General features: G+C 34.1%; 1 protein-coding gene across 4 annotated transcripts; it reads right to left on the bottom strand.

The window, feature by feature from the left end:
• Positions 1-24,440, bottom strand: Lpin (phosphatidate phosphatase LPIN). 4 transcript variants are annotated; one of them, XR_001228207.1, is made up of 17 exons: positions 20,344-20,730; positions 15,072-15,400; positions 11,927-12,159; positions 10,835-11,317; positions 10,659-10,754; positions 9,537-9,916; positions 8,533-8,671; positions 7,562-7,754; positions 6,603-6,778; positions 5,553-5,803; positions 5,217-5,326; positions 4,868-5,016; positions 4,413-4,551; positions 4,019-4,234; positions 3,758-3,861; positions 3,163-3,294; positions 2,412-2,499 (listed from the first exon to the last, which is right to left on the bottom strand). XR_001228207.1 is itself a non-coding variant. In XM_013321108.1 (16 exons), exons 2-16 carry the CDS (start codon positions 15,282-15,284, stop codon positions 2,337-2,339), a joined length of 3,045 nt encoding a protein of 1,014 aa, XP_013176562.1. In that variant the 5' UTR covers positions 15,285-15,400; positions 24,260-24,440; the 3' UTR covers positions 1-2,336. The 4 variants fall into 4 exon arrangements, 3 of the variants coding, with proteins under 3 accessions (XP_013176562.1, XP_013176561.1, XP_013176563.1); XM_013321108.1 differs by lacking the exons at positions 3,163-3,294; positions 20,344-20,730 and adding an exon at positions 24,260-24,440 and having other exon boundaries at positions 1-2,499; XM_013321107.1 differs by lacking the exon at positions 3,163-3,294 and having other exon boundaries at positions 1-2,499; positions 20,344-20,729.

Here is a 24,440-nt window from a genome sequence, read left to right as displayed (position 1 = left end):
AACAATAAATTATTCTCTTTAAAAGATATGCTACAAAATTAATAATAAATCATTTAAAACCGATGATCCACAATGAAACTAATCGAAAACCTACATGAATAACAAAATACAAAATTACACACTAATAAAAAATATCAATTACAATAAGAACTAACACATTTGAGGCTACGCCTCCGTCGAGAATGTGGTTTTGCGTAAAACGTTGTAGTTTAACATAAAAAAATAACTTAGCATACATATTGATCACAGTACAAAAATAAAGCATCGCTTCATCAATCCACGACATCACAGCTTGTGTAAACAGCAAATCATATAACATTTGCAATCTATGGAATAAACAGTCTTTTAATGAAGTGAACATTGTAATATTGAAGGATACGAACTGGACTACGGATACGTATTTACTTTATTGGTACTTAAGCTGCAAAAATATTGGCAAGATGAATGAATAATTGTGGGAAAGCTGTGATAAGTATGCAATATGTTGAGTTACCGTAACCTCACTATCATAGTGGCACCAACTCACTACTTGAATCATCTTTTATAAGATGCTGTATACTACTACGATCAGAATCAATTTTAAAAGTAGCAAATTGGTACCACTAGAACTGTTGTAGATGTCAAACTCATTAATGAAATGCAAGGGCAAGGAACAAACGTTACAACCCGCATGAAATTGAGATCACTTACATCACAACATATTAGTTACATTTGCTAACCAAACACGACTCTATACGTAATCTGATGGTATATTGTGAAACATAACACCATGTATAGTAAAGTATAAGGTTTTTTTGTCACACTAATCTATGTCATTAATTGCATAAGCTAGTTATAAAGGTATTTTTAACTAATCGGTAGCTCTTTAGCCTTACAATAGCACCGATGTGCCGCAGCCACAAAACAAATAAATTATATTTAACACTAGAAAGTCAACAAGACTCCATAGCTTTTTGAGTAACTATTAGAGGCATGCCACATGATTAGTCTGTAATGTGAAAGTCAATGTCAACTTACACAAATGGCATCTCTCTTACCGCAAAGTTCACACATTGTCTTCAAAAATGTCTTAAAATAAAAATTTAATATTACAAATAATTCTAACGAAATAAAACTGAACAATAATTTTAAGTCACAATAAGTAACAAAGAATTGTCAATGAAGGTTAACACACACATTGAGCTATCGTTTTTCTGCTAAAAGAGAAACATTTTTAAGATGCAGTCGCCAAATCGAAGTAAACGAGGTAAATGTATAAAATTTTATAATTCCTTTCAAATTATAAATTTTAACAAACAATGGAGTCAGTTCAGATGTTTTTATCAGATTACAAATTAAATAAATAATCCAATAGATTGTAGTAGCCAATAGATTTGGCAGAAGGCATCTATTTGCATGTCTTCTAAATTTTAGTAAAGTTATTCAATAAAATGTAAACTAGGAACAACTAGCATTGTCTCAAAGGCTATTTATGTTAGAACACTACTTAGTTAACTATATTATTAGAAAGAGCAAAATATTTTACGACACTCCTAATTCGTATTCATCTATAGTCTAAAGCAATTATAAATTGAATGCGATGTGAGAGTACACAAAATTTAACATATATATTTGATTTGGCATGTGTTTGGTAGCGGTGGGTATTTGTAAAATTTTACTACAATACAAACTGTGAGTATATAACATTGAAAAATGTGATTTATTTCTAAATTGATTTGGTGAATTTAATTATTTACGTAAGTATCATGACTACTGTTATATTTATTTGTAATACGTTAATTACGTTAAAGTGGGTACATATGAAAATTGTGAGTAATAAATCTAACATATGTCTTATCGTACGCCTATTTTGGACTTGACTACAGTAATTGCCAATGTCAAGGTAGCATGGAAAGGGTTAAGTCAATTTTAGTTGTCAATGTGCTCTTTCGACCACGTCGCTATTAGCTAGAATTTGTCAACATTACTCAGACACTACTGCAACTAGTAGAGGACAGGTAAGATATGTTCATATTGGGTGCGTTGACTTCGACGTCAAAGTATCCGCGTTAACATTTTTGGCAACACAAAGTCAGAAGCGCAGTGCACCTCTCCATTAGACTGGTTTTACAGTCACGTTGATCGACAGAGTTAATAGCCAAAATGTTCCAACTTCTAAGAATCACATTTTAGTCACGAGTATCAGGATGACTCTACAATCAGTTTTACACCTCAAAAGATCTAAATTCATATGTTTGATCTTGCCTATAATAAGTCATTGGCATTTTGTTACGAAGTCTGTTTGAGTTGGCTTCAATGTTGGAGGTGGGGAGTGGTGTTGGGGTGGGGGGTAACATCTAGTGCTTGGGTGCGGGGTGCGCGGCGAGTGCGGCGGGCGGGGAGGGCAAGGTGACTGGAGGCAGAGGGTCGCGCCAGTAGACGGCGTGCGAGAACTCGTCGCTCGGCTCGCACTGCGCCGGCGGGAACACCTGGTCCACCAGCACCGACATATGCGAGTACCTGATACAATATACATACATTGTTAAACTCTATTTTTTGTAAATAAACTATTGTAAAGGGTTATTTTTTAATCACTACAAAAGCAATAAGTAGTTTTTTAGAATAATTTTTCGATGTCGATTTAATTTTTTTTTGTCATAAATATAATAAATAACGGCAATAAGTATGATTATATTTTTTACTGGTAATTAAAAAATAACTAAATATTGAACTTAAAATGTAATAAAATCATGAAGAAGTTTATATATTTAAATATTAAGTGACAGTTGTGTTAGTGACAGATATAATATAATTCACCATAGACAAAGACTTCCAATACCAAAGTTATAGAAATGGTGTGTGGGGTGGCAGGATAGTGTAGACCCTAATGCTTATAAAGATTTGTTAGCATTAGACAAAAGAGAGAGAGAGAGAGAGGCTGTTTATGTATTTAGCTAGGTTTTTGTGACAGAGGTGTGACGCGTCTTTTTTGAAATTACCAACACATAGACAGCCTCTGAGAGACAACAGACAGATAGACACACACAAAACCAATGACAAGTCGATGATTACTGATCATTATTAGTGGAAATTATAATCTACGTTATTTTGTCAGGCTCTAATGAAACTGATGACTTCGCGGTATCAAGTGACAAGCCCCTATATTCATGCCAACAGGCTTACCGGGGGATGTGGCGCGAACTATTCCAAATTTTTTTTTAATAAATTTAGTAAATCTATCGTCGCTAGCTTTTAACGTTATGACGTTTCATAGGCGGGAAGAAATCATCGACCATGTCACTTTGCACGTGGTAACTGAAATAGAAATAGCTTACTTATTATATTGTACGTTCCTATATGTTAGCCACCCACACAAATATAATATATACATACTAACATAAATTACATTTAATATATATAACAATTTATATAGGACATTACATGTAACAAGAAGGTTATGAAATGCCTTATTTAATAAAACTTGCTAAGTGCAATGACAAGTTATTTACGCATATAATATGCAATAAAATTTACTCAACAACTAAAGGTTTGTGTAATTTTGAAAGGTGCAGTCTTTGTATACCTTTTTAAGCATACAAGTGGTTGGTGTAAGCAAAATTTGAAAATATTGACAATCAATGTATGAAAAAAAGCTATTAGATAATGGCTTGAAACAATCAAAACAGAATTAGCTAGAATTTAATTTTGACATAATTTTGGCTGTCGGCCCATGTATATGTATGAAGTATGGATTTTATGGTGACGTATGTGTACTCACGTGGATTGGAATGTCTGCGTGAGCTCGTGCTTCAGCTCGCCCTTGTAGTTGATGGTGAAGATCCTCACGATGGGAATGCCCACAGCTTGGTAAGCGCACACGTCCTTTTACAAAAAAGTACTCTATTAAAAAGAGGGCAACCGCCGAAAAGTAAAAAAAACATATTATTACATCGAAGATCTCAGAGCAAAAAAGTAACCCTGCAAAATTATTATTATAATTAAAAAATTCGAAGTACACAAAAATCATATTGCAACTCACATTAACCCTGTTCCCGTATCCAGCGTAGAAGGGGTTGGAGTTGTGGGGGAAGAGAGCCTTGATATCCGCGAGGCACTGGATCTTGAACTCTTCGGGCTTCTTCTCAATGACCTCGCGGTGGAAGGCGCGCAGCAGCGAGGTGGGGTTCAGCAGCAGCGGCCCGTCCGGCAGACACACCTCGCCCTGACGGATCGACCGCAGGTACTCGCGAGTCACCTGATACAACATACGAATATGTAACTCTATACATATTAATAAAATTTGTCCGCAAGTTCTGAACAGCGAGCATTTAGTTCTGTGCAGTAGAAGTCGCGGGCGAACGCTAGTTAATTATTAAAAGTTTATATTTTATATGAAAAGGTTGTCAAATGAAGCAGTGGAGATATTGTCTCACCCTGGCTTGTCCTATGGCCCTCGCGGACAGATAGAGCAGCTGGTAGCCGTTGTTCTTGATCTTGGTGAAGAGCTGCGCGACGCCAGACTGCGCCCAGTCCTTGCCCACCAGCGGGAAAATGTGTCCCAGCACGTCAGACCTACACACGCAGAAAACGTCAATTTTCAAGAAGAGCATTACGTAAGCAAATTAGAAAGTTCAAAAAAGTAATAATAAAAATTACTGTTTTTAGTTTCAGTAGCAGCACTGTTTATGTTTACTAGCATTTATAAACAAAGATATTAAGCGCTTGCATTTCTTCGTGTAAGAATTGTATGAGTGTGTACACGTGTACATGTAATGCGTACGTCTGTACGTGCGCATGGACGCATAATCCGTACGTCTGTACGTGCACGTGTACGTGCAATGCGTACGTCTGTACGTGCACATGTACGTATGACTCGTGCCTTACTCACTTGGTGATGGTGCCGTCGATGTCAGAGATGACGATCTTGTCGTCGTGTCGCCAGCGGAACACGTTGCACTTGCAGCGCGTCGTGCCCTGGTACGCCGTCGTCACGCTGAACACCATCTCGTTCATGCCCTCGCGCAGGTTCAACTTTTTCTAAAAATATTATTTATTTGACGTGAAGACATGATATCACATTTAGTTTTTACTTTAAACGTTCAATTTATAAAGCAACCAAGAATATAAGAAAAATGGGTTAAAGGCGCTTCAATCGTCTTTGTATTTTTATTTGTCTATACAGATTTTTCTAGGACATTCAGTCTTACTCAGGGTACAAGAAATAAAATTTTATTTACAATTTGGTCGGAGGAAAGTCGCAACGTTTTGCGGAATGTAGAATGACGTCTGGAAGGTTTCTGATGACTCTCCTGCTCAGAATCAGACGAACTTTGCTCCCTTTGGTCATCTATAACAAAAATAACCTCATTTAAACATTATAAATATTTAAGGCGAAAACAATGACCTTACAAAGCAGTTACTGGTATTTGCAATCAACATCAGACCACAATGTGGTTAGATTTATTTTACCGTGTAAAATGAAATTTTAATTTTGAACAATTATTTGTTGTTGTTGAAATATGAATTTTAACAGGACAAAAAAAGAAATAATGAAATAAAGTAGTATTTATTACCTTTAATATGTGTTTGTTTCGTAACTGGCAACACTTCTGCGACATCTTCGGTCGGGGTCAACTCTATGGGTTCTATGACGTCATTAATGTTAGTCTCTTCTGTGTCCCTGTCTTGTTCCTCTCCCGGGGAGTCCGGGGAGTCCACTTGGTCCTCATTGATGGTGACCTTCACCTCTTTAGCTGTGTCCGGTGCTTGCTGTGACTCTGTTAGCTCTTTGACAATTTCTTCTTTTGCTGGTGATGGTTCAGTTCTAGAGAATAGAACGATTTTGTATAAATTAATTTATGACGTTTTTTTTATTCACGAAACGGTTTGTATGTTCCATACTATAATTATCACAATGAGGAATTTAGAAAAGAATTAAATTAAGTATTGTAAAAATTATTTTAGTAAGTTATTTTTTTTTGTAATTTATTTTACACAATAATATATGAAAATTTACGAATTAAACAAATTCTTTTGTTCTTCAATTGCTCTTTGTTCAAATCGTCCGATTACAAATTATGATAATACGATTATTAATTAGCATAATCCTTATTTGCAATTTATACGCCTTAAAAATATGTTATCATTTGTAACATACTACATTTTCTTTATTAAAAAACATAATTTTTTGTCGAATCATAACAGAATATATCTAGGTTTTGAGTGAACGATGACAATGCTAAAAAATATTTGCGTTTGTATCATGACAAAATATTTGGCATTTGAATTGGAGTGTTGCCAGCAACACTAAACTATTAATATTAAAACCCAATATTCCAAACATAGCATATTCCTCATTATTGTTTTTTTTTAATTATTGGGAATATATACAAATATTTTATCTTTTATAAGGAATGGTAAAGTTTTTTGTAACAGCGGACATAATGAAATTACGTTAAAACATAAACGAGGAATACGACCTGGCAACCAAGTTACGCAGACTGGAAGATAGTTTTATAATTCCTCTCTTTTTGTATGTTTCCTCTCGCTCTAACAGCTTAAGCATGGCTGTCGTAACGAGCTGATATTTAAGTAAGCTGTAAGCGTGTGTAGTCCTGTGTTACCTCTTGGCGTCTGCGTTGGAGCGGCGCCAGCTCCACCAGGAGTAGGAGCGCGGCTTGGCGCCCGCGTCCGCGCTCTCGCCGCCTGCGCGCGCGCCCCCCTCCACCTCGCCACCGCCCCCCACACCCACACCCACACCCGCCCCGCCGCTCGCCTTGTCCACCTCATCTAGGATACGCTGTGCACGGAAAAATTTCTTTTAAAAGGAGAAACTAATATTCCGGGTCAACATTGGGTAAAACAAAGATCCTTCTATATTTCTTTCTAGAATTTTTTTTGTAGTTTAATTGACATATCCTAATAGTATTATAAATGCGAATGTTTGGATGGATGGATGTTTGTTTCAAGGTATCTCCAAAACGGTTGAACGAGTCTCGATGATTTGGAATACATATAGAATATAGCCTGGAAGAACACATAAGCTACTTATTGTTTTTTTTTTAAATCACGTGGACGGAGTTGCGGGCAACAGCTAGTTAAATATATCTTTGATATAATCAACTTTCTTGTTTTTAAAGTGTCATTAATTTAAATAATATTCAAATATCTGTTCAATTCAGGACGCGTGACTACAACGTGGTGGAGACGTGCAATATTTTACGTACTGTTTGTTACAATTTCCAGTGATAAAGGTAACACGCGGCAACCACGAGCTCGAGGTATAATTGACACATGATTTATAGATTTCATTTACTGATTTTTAAACATAAACATACAGATTACATAAGTCAATGTACTATTATCCGCATTTATATTAAAATATGTGCATCTACGAAGATACTATGTGCTTTATTACAACCTTAGTAGTGTAAAATTACAAACTTAATCGTGTTATATTTAGAGAGAAATGTTTTGGTATGGATATAAAAATATATAACTTCAAGAAATGAACATTACAAAATCAATCTGTTTCGCAGTTTCCTGTAAGAATGTCTACAAAGTAGTACATTGTATGAGTCACCTTAGGCAGGGGTCGTCTATAGGCGAGCAGTGAGAGTATGAGGAGGCCGGCACTCCGCCAGGGCAGCCGGCGCTCCCCCACGCGCACCTCCAGCCGCCCCTCCGCCAGCAGTGAGTCGCCGCGCGCGCAGAACTCCTCGAACGTCAGCGAGCGCGACACCGCGCCCTCGCGCAAGTACACTGACACCTGGCCCCTGATACACATACCACCATTTACTAAACGCTGGACAAAGGAGGAGAAATGAAGAAGGAAGGAGAATGTGATTTATAACCTAGCCCTTGACCACATTGAATCACACTTAAAGATACCCTTAAATATATGTATTTTCATTTATCTTAAAGAGATATCTAATGTTTGTTCAGTAGACAAAACCTTTTTTTTAATTACTTTCATTTCATGCAACTTTGGCTCAAATCTAACTAGTTTTAAAAATGCAAATGTGTGGATGGATGGTTATTTGTTAGAAGGTATCACCAGAACAGCTCAACAAATCACGATGAAATTTGGCAGAGATGTAAAACATAGTCTGGAAGAACACGTAAACTACTAAGTTTTTTTTTTTAATTTTGCGCGGGCAGAACCGCGGATAAAAGCTACTTTGTCATATAAATTAAAATCGTATGGATTGTTAACCTAGTGTTTAGAGTAATAAAATAGGAGTTGCAATACGTCTATTTTATTACATGTTAGTAGGGATGACGTCAATTGCAACATATATGAACATCGCGACTGCACAATTTCACGCAGTGAGATAAGATGCGATTGCATTTCACTGAGTCATCCAATCCGCATTACAAACGAGGGATTTCTGAGTAATATACTAACTATCTTTGATTTATTACATTCAGGTAAAATATTTGCAGCAACTAGAACATGTAATTTGATCCTTTCCAAGAAACGCTTAGAATGCAAAAAAGTAAGATAGAACTGTTCCTAAATTGAATCCATTTTTTATCGTTGAATATACTTACTTGCTCAATATCTTGTCATCATCATCAGAATCGATAGCTGGGGGTTCTAATGATGTCGGTGACTGCGGCAGCGAGGGTCCATTCCCTGATTCATATTCCTCCTCAGTCGGACCACCCGTTTGCGGAGCAGCGCCACTGACTGCAAATACGATTAACTTAAACCACTGCTAATGAAAATTCAATTATTATTTTCTTCCTTCAATCTGCACCTTCAAGCAGTTAACCACGAGCTTCTATAAAGTTTGAATCTTGTAATACATGGAACGAATTAATAAGATACTTGAATATTAAACATAATCTATAAGGATACACTAACGTATTCTTAACGAGAATTGTTAACGACATTTTCCTTCCTCATGCACCGCACGACTTGACATAAAACGAATATCTTTTAGACAATACCTTTTTGTGTTGTATTATAGTGAGATTAAATACATTAGGTCATCAACAAACCCATCAAATTATTGATTAAATTATTACTACGATAGAATTTAAAATGACATTTATAATGGCAGGTGGAGCGACCGTTGACCTTTAAATAGCGAAGTCAACTGTTTTTATACGACCCTACAACGATGTAACATACAAAGTAATGCTAGTACTACAGAATAATTACATAACGACAAACATGTGAAAAATTAATTTGGTTAATGTTAACAAACAAAATTATATATATAATAGAATGATAAATATGACTTTAATTTTAAAACAAGTAAATAATATATCTGAATCGCAATTGTTATAACATCCGGTTTGTATTTTTATAATGAATGAGTCAAATATGACTAAAATACTGATATCTTTCATAAACATATCCTGCATTTGATAGTACATACGGAACTACTTAATATTATTTGACTACATAATGAAAAAAAAAGATAAGAAAATTAATAGATAAATTCTTAGCACTTGCTTTTCGATTTTGCTTCGACTATTTAGACTTTCTAGTCCACTACCATTGGATCGATCGAGTTATCTTAGAGTCAAATATTCTAGCAGCTTACCTGAGCGATACCTTTCCGTGTGATGTTTAGGAAAGTAGAGATCTGGATCGACTTGTCCGCGATCCAGGTCGTCAAGGTACACGCCCTCTGTGGTCGCTTCGTTTGCATCTTTAGTGGACATGAAGCGGAACATGCCACTCAGCACTCCTCGTCTTCCGGGCCGCTCTTCGTCAGAACTGAGCGGTTCAGCGTGCGAAGCGGGTGACGCTGGAGATGCTGGTGATGCAGAAGATTCGGGGGATACGGCGCTCGCTCCTCTCAGCGGCGGCTCAGGTAGTTCCCCCCATCGCCAGGATTGTGACGACTTGTCGCCAGATGTGGCCCGTGATAGTTCAACTTCTGTGTCGGACTGCACGGGCGTGCCGCTCCGTGACCCCTTGCTACATATTTTATTGTACATTATTACTATGTCAATAAATAACCAAAGGACTTATAGAATCCTAACCAATATTCTTTTGCACTTTTGTGAATACTTATCATGTAATTATTTACACAAAGATAATATATTTATGGAGGATTTCTTTTGAGGATAATTTTAATTGTAAATACGACATGACAATGCCAATTCAAATTTAATTTCAAATTTTTTACTTAAGTTCTGTTTAATAATATAACTTTATTGTGAGAAATATGTTAAGTGAATTTTAAAACCAGCAATTCTTCATCAGAGGCTAATACATTGTGATGTTAGTTTTCTTTGCAACATAATAATGCATTGTGCAATATATGCAAAGTTAGTGCTACGATACGAGTTTACTCAAGCTATGATTGCGTTAATATATTCTGTTTACTTTTAAAAATATATACTTGTGTTATCTCAAACCCCCTTAATACAATTTAAACTACTTTATTTATTGATATTTTGTTTAAAGATAACACAAAGCAACAATTTATTTGAATAAGTACGATAACTACAATATAAAGAACGACATACTTTTGTTTTCAATTACTTGATTGTACGTTTAGCTATAAAACAAATATTTACTAAATACTTCGAATATACTTAATCCAATAGAGATTTAATGAAAGCTTATCAAATCCAAGTATACTTTAACACAGTTTAATAATAGTGTGAAGGTGATAGCAAGCTAGGCAAGTGGGTTATGGTAGAACAATGTTTACGCATGTCTGGAGGCTGCGTGGACCTCGAACGCTGTATCTGACAACGCCAGCGGGATACGGTTGTCTCCATTTAGCTTCAAATTTGACATCTCTTCGCTGCAAACAACCCCAACTCAATCAACAAACGTCCAAGACACACTTTAGAAATACTTTATGTCGATGCAAAATCAACTCACCTAAGTGCAGCCGCATTCGCTTCGGTGTCACTAAAGAAGTGAATATCGGCATTATTCTGAATGGAAGCTGGTTGAGAACTACGCGGCTCCGAACTGGCGAGGTCTGACTGACTCGAAACTGAGCTTGTCGATGATTTCCTTTGATGCTTCTTCTTCGTGCTGACTTTCCTCGTCTTCTTTTTCTTCTTTCCGTTGCCGTTCTGCTTTACTTCTTCTTGATTAGCAGGCGCTGCGTCGATAGGACGGAAGTCGTTGTTAGCACTTATCTTTTGTACCACCTGATTCGCTTCGCTTTGCGCTTCTCCGAGCTTTGTAGCTGCGAATGTCTTCGGCTTTGCATCGACCCAGTCTACTGAGACCTCATCCAGGCCCTCCATTTCAAATAGAGCCTCATTTTCATTATCATTTTTCGTTTCTTGATCTTCTTTGGCTTTAAGCTTACTTAAATTAGGTTTCTGCAGAGTTTGTCCATCAGCTGTGTATCTAAACAAGGAAAAAATTAAAATGATAAAAATGTGAAGTTTTAAAGAATTTAACTTCGATCAATTTCTTCATACACTATTATCAATGACTTCTACTATTAATAAATATGATGCTGTTACGGTAAGTTATTGGCTCAAGTGACTTTACCGTATAAGCGGGCACGTGAGAACAATGGGGTAGAGTCTTGATATCATCGGTTTAGACAAAATACCATTGTTTAATATTTACACAAGTTAAATTGTTTAGTAAATTTGCAACAAGCATTTGTCGCTGCATGCGATTCGACTCACTTTCTAGTTTCAACGGTGCTTAAGTAGGAAGTAACGTAATCAATGGCTGTTGTCTCATTTAAACAATGAATCGATCCGTTTTTTTGTGCAAAAACCGAATCGAGATTCTATTGTTTTTATGTCGCCTTGGTATAATTTATACTTTAGTTTTTGCTGTAATTTAATTCTGTCAGTTTTGTAAAAAAATAAATAGTAACGCACTGGTTGTTGCATATTTTTGGCACACACTTCGCTTTATCTACGCCACTAGGCTTAAGGAAACAAAGTCCCGAAGGAGCTTATATTTACGTTCTCAGATAACTCTTAAATAGTGGCTTACCGTCGTTTTGTGTAGTCAGAAGCCTGTCCGTGATCAGGCTCGACAGCAGAAAGGGAGTTTCTGCGGCGAGGCTCGTAGAGGTCGTCGAAACGCGAGGCCGGTATGGGAGAGGTGGCAAGGTGAGCCGAGCACTCCGCCTCATCTTCCCCGACTTCCTCCACAAAAAATGCTTCGCCCGATTCACCGAGCTTCATATGTATGTTCAGCTGTTCACCGTTTAACTCTAAATCGACCTGGGAAACAAACATTCCATTGTAATGGTTTGTGATAGCAACATTTATATTTGAAAGTGTCTAATGAGAATGAATATAAACTTGATTAGTTTTTATTTTAATAGATTTTTCAGCTCAATCTATTTTACTAAATGAAAATATGGATAGATAATAAATAATATTTATAAAGAAACAGCTCAAATTTTGCATAACATTAACAAGAGTTTTTTTTTAATAAAACATTTATAGCATAACAATCATAGATGTTTCAATCACATTCTCAAGCTTAAAAAATTTCTGTAATAATAATATTCGGCACTTAAGAAAGGAGAAGAAACGTTGGACTAAAAAAACAAGATGAGAAATATTTGTGCCAATTTTTTTAGGCAAGATTCCAATTTGCACGGCGAGTCGTATTGGACGCAGTTTTGCTATTCCATTTTGGCAATCGTTTTCGCGCCAAAAGTTAGTATAGTTATATACACCTAATTACATATTGTCTGCAAACTTTGGCATCTTAAATTTTATAAAAATATATAGAAATCATCTAACAGATTATATAACTTGTAAAAATAATCAAAATTGTAAACTTAATGCGTAATATATTACATCTTTCTAAACTCGTTTTCATTTTCTGCAACGAAATTGCAGCCGCCTCGTGTTTAAATAAAATAAAACAGACGTCAAGCTAGCAAGCTTCTTACACTGCTGAACATTCTAGACACGTATGGACTATACGGTATGATTCCGGCGAAGCGATGCGTCTCCATTTCGCTCTATCTCAGATCGCTTCTCGTACGCCATATTACATATAACGTCTTAATATCGCAATCGGTTACACACGCTTCATTTATATGTAGGTAATTTACGAAATCGATAATCTCGTCTCGTCGACATCGTTTAGATATTCGCATACCTTTTCAAATGATCTAATAGAAAGGAAGTTGTTCTATTATTTGTTGGATGTATTCTATTTTAGTACTATATAAAATGATACAGCAATATGATCGTGGGCTAGAGACGTTTAATGATATTTATCTACTACATTGTTTTATTCGATATTGATAAAATGTTTTATCCAATTCATACTTTAAACGAAAACGTTTGCAACGTCTTTATAGACTTATTCGATCAGAATATTAATGTTTGCGCAAAACTACGTCCCTGACGCGACACGACGGCGCGTTCTTGTGAGGTCGGTTCCTGGTCTATTTATACGTAGGTACGTCGGACATTGACAATGGATGCCCGTCGTCAAATTATTTGCTGCAGATAATTTCACTGTTTTATATAGATACTATATAACTTTTGATGTAACCAACAGAACTTATGGTTCAACGAAATTAACGACACATGTAGCCGCTCTTAGGCAAAATCCAGGAGGTTTTACCATTGTCATAATATCTTCAATAAGCATACAACAGAATTGCCTTTTAAAGGCTGTCATAAACGCTGTCATTTTTAAATGGAATCGTAGCATGACGATGCAAAAAATATTAAAATTTAATATATAAATAAGTACAACGTTTTAAAATGTCTTTGTTATTTTATCATATCTGTGTGAATTTGACTAATATATTTATTAACAAAGCAAACGATTTCTGAACCTTCCATGTAAAACAATAATAATTATTATTTTATGTTAGAACCAACATGATGCATTTAATTCACATTTGAAAAGAAACAATAGCATTTGATGGAACCAAAAAAGTAGTATGTAATTCTCATCAAAAGTTATTCACAGGCAAATATTGCAATAATGAGATTTTTACCAAATATGAAATGAATTAAATTGAAAATATAACAGTCGTCAAACTCTGGAATCAAACTTAAAGACAAAAAAATAATAAAGCCATGTGATATTTTTCAAGAATATTTGTTTAGAAGATTTTTTTAAATAAATTAATCGTATATGATTATTTAAAATAAGAAAATGTTAAAACTGATGTCTGGAGAAGAACAGAATTTTCTAACAACGGAGTTTACTAAAACAGTATACAAATACATTGGCTCAAAAGAACGTATAACCTTATCGTGTTGGATCCTTGGTGTGGTGGTAAAGACAATGCATCTTGTCTTAATTCGTTAAAAGAGATCCCATCCCCAACTTTTTTAAGACACGTTTTTTTTTAATTATTATAAGAACAGTTTTTATATTCATTAATAACGAAAACATACTTAGACTGTAAAGTATTTATAGATTTAAAAATCTATTCTTAATTCAAATCCCACACATTTATCATGTTAATGCCTATAACACACTAAAAAAAAAACGCGTAATACAAATAAGTTTTTTACAATAACTATAAATCGTCTCTAGCAAATGATTACGTAACACCTGGCATTACTTGAGTGAACACGACAAAGTTATATGTGAACAGTTCATTAGCGGCGAATGGTAACGTGTTTTTATTCCATGTTAATGAATGGACATTGATGTATGTTATCACAAACACATTCGAATCGTTTTTTGTGTCGGTCTAACGATCGAGTCTAAGATTCATTATTATTTTAAAAAGCAAACTCTCACGTCTAATGACGATGATATCCGCATTTATTTTTGCAATACGTATCTGATTTTTAATAAGACAGAATGATATAAAAAATTAACACACAACATCCTGTATATAACATTGATGAATTCTTACATTGTACGGTCTGATTGTTTTTTACGATGATTATTTTTTATTATATTGGTTTAACTTTCACCTGCGTAGATGGTGGCCGAATCAACTTTCAAACTAAACTGCTGATATCAATAAACAATATCAAATGCTAAAAAACAATTATCCAGTAATTGAAAAATAAAATGAATCAAACGATACCTCACATTCCAAAATAAGTCAAGGTGATTAGATTGTACATCTCAATAAAACGGGCATACAGGCATATTCAGACAAGCCGTAAAAATACGGTAAAAAAACTATACTTACGACTTTGAATCTGGATCTCAGCACGCCCAGCTTGCCGAAGCGTACGTGGAATGGTGAACAGGTGAAGCTGCCATCGGGCTGCTCCACGACCACAACGTCGATGGCACCCGTCAGTGTCGCGCTGTTTATCTCGTTGTAGAAATCGCGAAAGTTCGCGATGAACTTGCCGATATAGTTCATAGAATACATGGCGCTAATTGTCTTCACTGACATTTACTATAAACAATCTACCACTATCACTTAAATTACACTCAAATGTCAATGTTTCTGTTTGTTCGTCTCACCGATTACCCCATTATGTTTGCTTGAAGTTGAATATATTAAAACTCCTGAAACAAAGAAAATACTATGTAAAGCATGAGTTGTGAAAATTCATATTATTTACGCGGAAAAAGATAAGAACCTGCATAATTTATGGATTGTAAAAAAAATTAAAAGTAAAAAGCATCAATCTTAATCTTTATCTGCATCTATTTTATAAAATATGGCAGCTTTTATAAATTACATTTAAATTCCGATTGATTTTAATTCCTTTACAAATGATATAAAAATTATTTCTTATCCAGGACGATAAAAGGCTTATCGAAAATTTTTAACTAATCAATTACAATTATATTTAAAAAATATTTATGTAATGAAATATTTATCATATAGTTATAAATTGTTATCTGTCATGACCGTATCATGGAATAAGGTCAATATTTCCTGCGAGACGTAACAAATTACGCACAAAGCTATGATAATGGAATGATGAACATGGTACTTGCGTATTTTCCTAAACACAATAAAATTGATAAGAAAATACATAACATAAAACATATAAAAATTTATACAAGATCTTAGCGGTATTTTTGTTGAGACACTGCACTATTCAATTATTACATAGTATCTTTATATTGGTATATGTTATTGCATAAGTATTGTATTTTATTTTACGACTATTGCTACTATGTTATCTTTTATCTTGCACCGTAATATAGTTATCAATTATTGTATAAAAATAGATAAAGAGATCAGATCAGCACTATTTATAAAGTATGACCTACTTCTTAGCTATTTTACCCAAGCTAATAAATGTAAAGAAACATTAAAATCAAATTTTACACGACCTTAATAAACAAAGTTCATTAACGTAGTAAAGTTGTAGTGCGGTTTGAAATTACTTGCAGTTCGGTCATGGACGCAATGCAATATCTGCGTGCAATATCATACAGTTGCCTGTAAAACCCGACAGTGATAAGTGGGTCCAATGCTCTAAATTCTTTGTGTGACGTCATCCCTCTTGCTTACATGCTTATATTTATACCTAAAAGTTGTAAACTTTTCACTTTCAAAATAATCATAATCGCATCTGTTCAATGTAACACCTATTTCCCTTACGACGGATACCAAAACTTTTTAAATGTTTCCAAACAAATCAGTGGTGAGGAATGGAGTCGAGTCATTGCACTCGGCGTATCGGGCAACATATACAGGATGTTGTTACACAACGTTGCACGCACCGAGATGCAAGCGCGAATACCACTCGACTACCGACTGCTGACCCCGACGTAAAAACCTCAATTAGTAATGAAACTATCGTGTATGTGCATCGTTCATATTGAGGTTACATTAACTGAAATCATCGTTGTAAGTGGCGTTAGAATAAATTACAACTGCAACTGAACGCAACTTCATTACAAGTGTGTATACAAGCCTTTAATGTAAATTAGGCAAAGGAAATTAAATTATTTAAATTATCTCACACACTTGTAAAAACGGCTAAACATTACATTTTTGACAAACGCCTAGTTTGATGACTTGGTTTGTTTATAAATTAAACTGCTCCTAGATTGTAAAAAGAACCTTGTTCTTGGGGCAGATATTTATAAAGATAAATTTAGATACAGATTTTCATGGGTACAGCTAAAAGTCAATCGTCCGAATGGCTTATAAAATAAAAAATAAGAACTTTATATGTTGAATTTAATATAAAGTAAAATGATGAATGTATAGAGGTGCAATAATGCAAATGTGTGAATATAATTTGTAAAAGCACGTGGCAGCGACATGCGTGACGGCTGTCGCAAAAAGCGGACTCTGCCCCCGCTGTGCGCCGGTGTCGACGGGAATACGTGTAACTCGAACAATGACTAATTCACAAGAATAGCGAATAGATAAGTTCTAGACACATTCTATATAATTACCTATTATAAATGATATGATATAATACTGTATGACGAAATCAAAGTCGTTGTATATATTATCGTTGGAGCAAATTCAAGTTTTGTACACACTATCTTTAGAAGGTATATCATTTTGTAATGTGCAATGTGTTTCTTCTCGTTAGCTCTTTAACTATAAACAGTAGCAGTTACCGCGTCGAAAGACGTCTATCAGGACAGGAAAGGAAATAATTACAGATGCGAATGTATATAAATGCATATTTCACTGTATAATATTCTGAGCTTCATTCACAAGCGAGTTGAGAAGGGCAGGTGTCCCTGGCTCATGCGTCAAACGCTTCAAGTGCCAAATTTTATTTTAGTCCCCAAGGATTTCAAGTTCAATGTGTTATGTGTCAGAGATCAAACAAAATATATAAAAGCATACATAATATAACTAACTTCATTATTGTTTGCTCATTACCCCTCGAAATAGATTAAAACAAAACTTAGAAATAATTTAGGCAAATATAAAAATAGAAAGCTTTTAAAATGAAAACTTTTTCTGAAATTTTTTCGTACTATGAATTTATATTAGAATAGAGAGATGCTGGCCACAAAATTCCAAATGGTTTTCAGTAAATTTACGTTTAATTTTTTTACGGATACAAATGTCTAGCAGCTGGTTGCCTTTGAACGAGACTAAGTTGACCTTCACTTTATAATTCACGTAAAAAACGACCCACATTTTATTGGGTTGTGGCCAAATGATTTAAAGAATTTAACAATTAAAATAAATATTTGCGAACCTCCTTCGTAGAAGTTGTCTTAGCAACTCGTATCGATACTTTAGGATTTGATACAAACCACACTGGATGGATTAAAAACAAGTGCCCAGATATATTTTATTTGAGCAAACGACTCAGTGAAAACAATAACCAGCCTTCATCCTTTATCTCAAAACCGATGAATCTTGTTAGGGTATATCTATTGAAACATCGCATTAAAATGAGGTCTATTATAATTCAGATAAATAAAAAGGGTCCGAAACACATAAAATGCTACTAAATCAACGAAATAACACAAAGAGGCGTATGAAACGTTCGACTGCCGCTTCTTTGTTGTGAACAAATAACATAAATCGACCAGCCGACGTGTCAACTGAATGATAACACAGTAGCCTTGAAGGTGTGGACTACACGCATTACAAAACCGATCGTTGCGCCGGCGTAATCTCGAACGTTAGTATTTGCACCTGTTTTATATTCTAGAAACTTTTGTATACGCAACTAAAACAAATTTTAGTAGTATTATAATATTTGTACGAAATAATCTCGTTAACTGTGGGACTTGTTTGGACTGCTGAAACGACTGTACAAAAAATGTCTCAGTTTTTCAAAGACAATGAGAAGCAATAGAAACCCACGGTAAGGTAGAGAAACACTTAAAGACGTCCAGTGTCGAGTCATGTTTCGATGGTAATAAGTAGTGTTAATGATGTTTTTGTTATTCGAAACAATACAAGAACAATGTTATTATAGGAAAATGTGATTTATCCCATACTGTTTTCCAATAACGTCAGCGGATGAATATCAGGGTCTTACTGCTTATTCATGACACCTACTAAATGGAAGCCGTATAAGAAGGTTTAATGTATATTAGACAGTAATGGAATTGTACTGAACAAAGGATATGGAATAGAACTGAATGCAGTTGCCATTGTCTGCTATATTGCTGTCGTGAGCATATACGTCCCCAACGAATGGATCGAATCTATCTCTACTCATCTAGACTAGTTCTTAGACAACGGTCTCCTAGTGAGGATTGATATCTACCATATCTCATTAAAGTAAACTAGGCATTCAACGCAATCCTATGACATAACAAATACGATCTCTCGTGTAAATGATTAATATAATTGAATTTGAATTGCCCTGTGCGTGTCGCTATTATTCAAATACATTAATACGTAAAATAAATGTTTTCAACTGGAACAAATTACCATATCAACGATACAGCACAGCAACGTCTACTCTTTGTTTCTCTATAATGGAAAACACGATGACTATTGTTGTGATTAATGTTTGGTATTAACTAAGACAAATTATTCATAAACACTTAGTAACAATATGACATCTCGATATTATTCTAAGAAAAATAAAGATGTTACTAAAAAGTTAATTTTATTATCTGTGCTTTGTATCTGTAACTTTACACATAGAGATACGATTATTATAAATGTGCAATATTAAAAAGTATTTGACGACATATGAATGACATCTCGTCAAATACTTTTTAGATCTTCGTCTAAATAAATCCAGCTTAATGGAAGTATGTATTAACATAAAATAGGTAAAAACTATTAAATCACGGTATACATTGTATAATATCAACCTACTCTAATTGAATTAGTCTCTCTATAACAGAATTAAGTTACACAACGATATTATTAATTAAATTTATAGTACAGAGATTAAAGATATTTGTCATTATTTATTCTGAGTTGCCTTATCACGTAAGAGCAATAAAAGTTATAAAAGGTAATAGGTACATTTCTTAAGTGCCATTCATGTGTTAGTAATTGGAAATGCGCCACATTCTGAATCATATGTCAGTAATAACAAAAACAAATGACGTTCATCGATGGTGTTTATCTATTATCTTGTTTATTTGTTTGCTGGTCAATTATTACCACAGCGTAGTTGTTGGGTAACATGATGCGAGTCTCGGAAGCAATAGAAAACAATAAATATTTACAAAATTAAAAAGGTATTATTATCATCAAAATATAAATAAGTATATAAATATACAATGTACAAAAATGACTTTGCGGTTTAGGTTCATCCTATGTTTAGGCAGCGCCTAATATGCCCTTCTTCTTCTCTGTCGTTGCAGTCTTGTCAGACTGGTCGTGGTCATCACGTATCAGTGACCCGCTTTACCAGCTTTACCAATATCAATATGCCCTATGTAACTAGTAAACTTAGGTTAACACGGGATGAAAATTTTTGAAAGTGAATTAACTCAAATGAAACATGAATGAAAAATCACAGATATTTGTTGAAACAATTGCAGCATTGTTAAATAAAAGGCATTGTATTAAAACATATGCGAAGAAAGTTACATACCCAGAAAACAATAACCAATGTTGATCACTTAAAACACAAAGGATAACAGTTTTACTTCAGAAAAACTGTTGAGGCTTAATTTTTTTTTAAATACGTGAAACATAAACCGTCATGAGGTTTTTTTCCCAATTAATTTTACGTAAGGTAAAAACTCCGAGGTACAAATGACGAAAGACGCGTGATTACTGTACTGAATACGTTAGTGTACTGGCGCGAACGCGATCTCGTACTCAGTTGTAAAGTTGCGACAGATTATCGAGTGACGTTCGAGTTTACACACCCACAACACAACGAACGTTCAACGTGGTAGTGGTATCGTCGCGACTGCCACGGCCGCGGAGTGGCGTGATGTCGCACCACCTCGTTGCGAAAGTGCGTTCGGCATAAGGAAGTGGTTGTATCGTTTACAAAACGAATTATTCACATGTGACCCGATAACAGCTGACACACTGCCTATGACCATCGGTCACCAGTGATCGTATGTTTTTTTATCGCGTTATATACAAGTTTAATTGTATAAAATTAATTGTAGAGCACGTCTTATGTAACATAATAAAATTAATAATAATCTAGTACACTTAAATCAATTTGATAAGAATCTTTTCTTTTAGCATTTTAACTCGATGTGTGCCACATATCGCTTACGAATCTATAACTAGACGAACAATGCTTAATTTAAAATAGCAATTAAACCTCAATATTGCTATTTAAGGAGAGTCGTTCATCTTAATTTCTTTTAATGGAGTTGTAAAATACTTGAACCTCTGACATTTCGAAAAACATTGCGATATTTCTTGCGCAACCCATGCATTTCCAATGTGAAACACACAGTTGTAGCGCTAATATAGTATTAAATAACGATGGCGTAATTAACTTAATGAAATTAGCGTTTTAATGTTGGTGATGAGATGGTTCCTTAGAATTAAAAAAAAATCGTACTCCACCGAATCCGATATCCTCGAGCTTATAAATTGTACATCTCAGTGATGTTTTTAATTTGTACATATTTGATATGAAACCATATTAGTCATGAATTGTTGCTTTGGAGTACAAAAGAGTGAAGCTTACGTTGTTACGGAAGCAAACGTGTCCATGAATAAAAATAGCGAATTTTACGCGAATTATTCGACACGATTGTATAATCTAAACATTAACAAATAAAGTTGCTAACCTTAACGCCTTTAAATTTTAGATTCAAATCCAAATGTCACTAAACCAGTTGTACAATTTAAAGATTAATTTGCCTCACAAATAGTATTTATACGAAATTAAATACGTGTACGTATATATGCACAGCCGCCTTATTTGTCTAGCGATGGGTGTGTCATGACGTAGCCTGTTGCGTATTATTTAGGACATCAAGGTTACTCTTAAATTACCAATGCACAGACTTCAAAATGCTTTGAACCGTAAAACGATTTACTAAAGGTCACAATTGCCTAGGCATCTACGTGGAAAGCTAGATGCGTATGCGCGTAAACAAAATGTTATCGTCCCGATGGCCTTCTATTAATGCGCATTCTTACGATAACATTCTAATGCGGAGTTATCAGAAAAAAAACAAATCAATATTTGAATATTAATTATTTTACTTACGAAAATTTTACTTTAATATTATAAATGCGAATCTTTGGATGGATAGATGGATGGATGGATGGATGGATATTTCTTTGAAGGTATCTCCAGAACTGCTGTATGGATCACACTGAAATTTTGCATAGATGTAGAATTTAGTCTGGAAGAAAACATAGGCTACTAATTAAGTTTTCTTTATAGTCCCGCGCGGACGGAGTCGCTGGCGACAGCTAGTTAACAATAAATTAAACTTACTCAAAGTATATCAGGAAGTAAAGAGAAAACTCAGTTCAGTGAAAGCTGGAAATCGCTCCACCGGAAACTCGGAAGAAATCTTAAATAATGATGATTACAGATTACACCTAAGTATATTATCTTAATCATTCTGTACTAACTATTCTGCACTTCGACATACCAAATTTTATGCACAAAATTTTATACTATACAGGGCAAAATTATTTCAAATAGAGGAATTGATTTTTGGATAACCAAATTTCACGTATCATTGCAACGTGACTGGCAATGATCTAGGAGAATATATATTAGTTTCTTAAATAAAAAAGTTAACAAGTTGATAAATTAAAATGATAAGATATAAGTAATCTCAAATTCAAATTGTGATACAATTTATTGCTATGTTGTTTATCAATCTGGTAATAGAAAATATATTAGACTAAATAAAAAAAAACACTGTACTACACCAGAACATAGATAATTCTTATTTGTAGACAAAACTTATTAAGAAAATTACCTAATTATTTTGGGCTCATCTAAAATATCATAAAGATTTGATTATTTCTTTGCCTGTGTTTGATAGGCTCCAAAACTACTGAACGAATTTGATAAATTCTTTCACTGTTGGGAAGCTTAACTATCCCGATGACATAGGTGATATTTATTTATTTATTTATTAACTCTTAATGCTATCATAATACATAACAAAAAAGACAATTAACTAATTTACAAAGCAAGGGCGGCCTTATCACTACAAGCGATCTCTTCCAGGCAACCCAGTGGGACAGGAAAGAATAACATAGAAAGAGGGACATATAACATATAAATATCAGGATATGTCAAGAATAAATAAATAAGAGCAAGAATTATTAATAATATATATATACTAGTTACATATAGATATACTAAACAAATTAAGCAACATAAATATACAATATACATGAATACACTAACCTATGAATACAATTATATAAATTATAGGAAAGCAGAAAAATAAGCTTAGCGAAAGGCTTTATTTAGAAGATGGCGATGCAACTGTAATTTGAAGAAAGACAGGGACTTTGACTCGCGAACGTCACTTCGTCACATCACGAACGAAGTGATATTTATTAGTAGATTTTTAACTCCACGCACAAAGTTATGGTCAACTGTTAGTAGTAAATAATGGTAACAATGTGTGAAAGACGATAATAAGAAAGTAATGAGATCCAATGTACATAGTTACAAAAGTAGAGGAGGATTTAGCGAGAGGATATGCGTAAAAAGCAAGTGAATTCTGATATGTCTAATAATAAACTCATTTCGACTACTTGATAGAAACTTATGATAGATTAGTATATACTGTGTCTACTAGGTTTTTTTTCAGTGCAGGTTAAAACACTACTCTAATAACATTGTTTTTTTTAAATGAAATATAATGTTCCATGGGTGATATAGGAAATTCATACTAAAAAATAAATATATTAATATTTAGATTTCTTTAATAGATTAAATTGTTATATGCTATGCTCATTAGTAGCATTTGCATCATTCTAAATGAGAATTGCTTTATGTCATGTCTAACAAGAGAAAGTATTTAAACTAGATCTACTTCTAAAAAAACATTCTTGTATTCACCAATAATTTTTTGTTCTTTTTGCAGACTTGTTAAGAGGTCTGTGCCCCAGATTGAATGTCCGGCCTTGCACAATAATGAATTTTCAAAACATATTATATGGTTTTGGTAAAATACCTAGTATTTGCTTACTAACTAAAAAAAATGTGTATGTAGGAACTCAATGTAATAATTTTCTTTGTTTACTTTTAAAATGTATTATACCAAACCAGTTTTGTATTAAAGCATTTCTTTACTACCAATGAAAATGATTACCAAATAAGTATTATCTTAATTTAATAGGCACATAAAAAGTATTGCGATTTTCTTTGCGCACGCAACGGAAAAATTAATGGACTAATAGCCGAAAATATAACGAAGCATTTTTCATCCACGTAAAATAATTATCTTATTCTTATATAATTTTTAAGTTAAGGAAGAAAATCCAAACACATCATTGACCTATAAATCATTAAATTTCGCTGAAGTTATTTTGAAAAAACAAATACTTACAAAATCCAAAAGGCTTCTTATCTCTTTTAATAGCGGGTAACAGGTAAGAGATTATTTTCTATTATTCTAATTAAAATTCACTAATCGTAATAGAGCTTTTAGGTTCTATTATTCAAAATTAATTACATCAAAATACTGTAAAACAGACAAAGCACTCATCAAAGAATTACATGAATGTCAA

This window comes from Papilio xuthus, unplaced genomic scaffold (genome assembly GCF_000836235.2).
Source record: "Papilio xuthus unplaced genomic scaffold, Pxut_1.1 DF825946.1, whole genome shotgun sequence".
NCBI classification, from domain to species: Eukaryota; Metazoa; Arthropoda; class Insecta; order Lepidoptera; family Papilionidae; genus Papilio; species Papilio xuthus.
The sequence above is the reverse complement of the archived record's forward strand: the minus strand, read 5'-3'. Positions and strand labels throughout refer to the sequence as shown.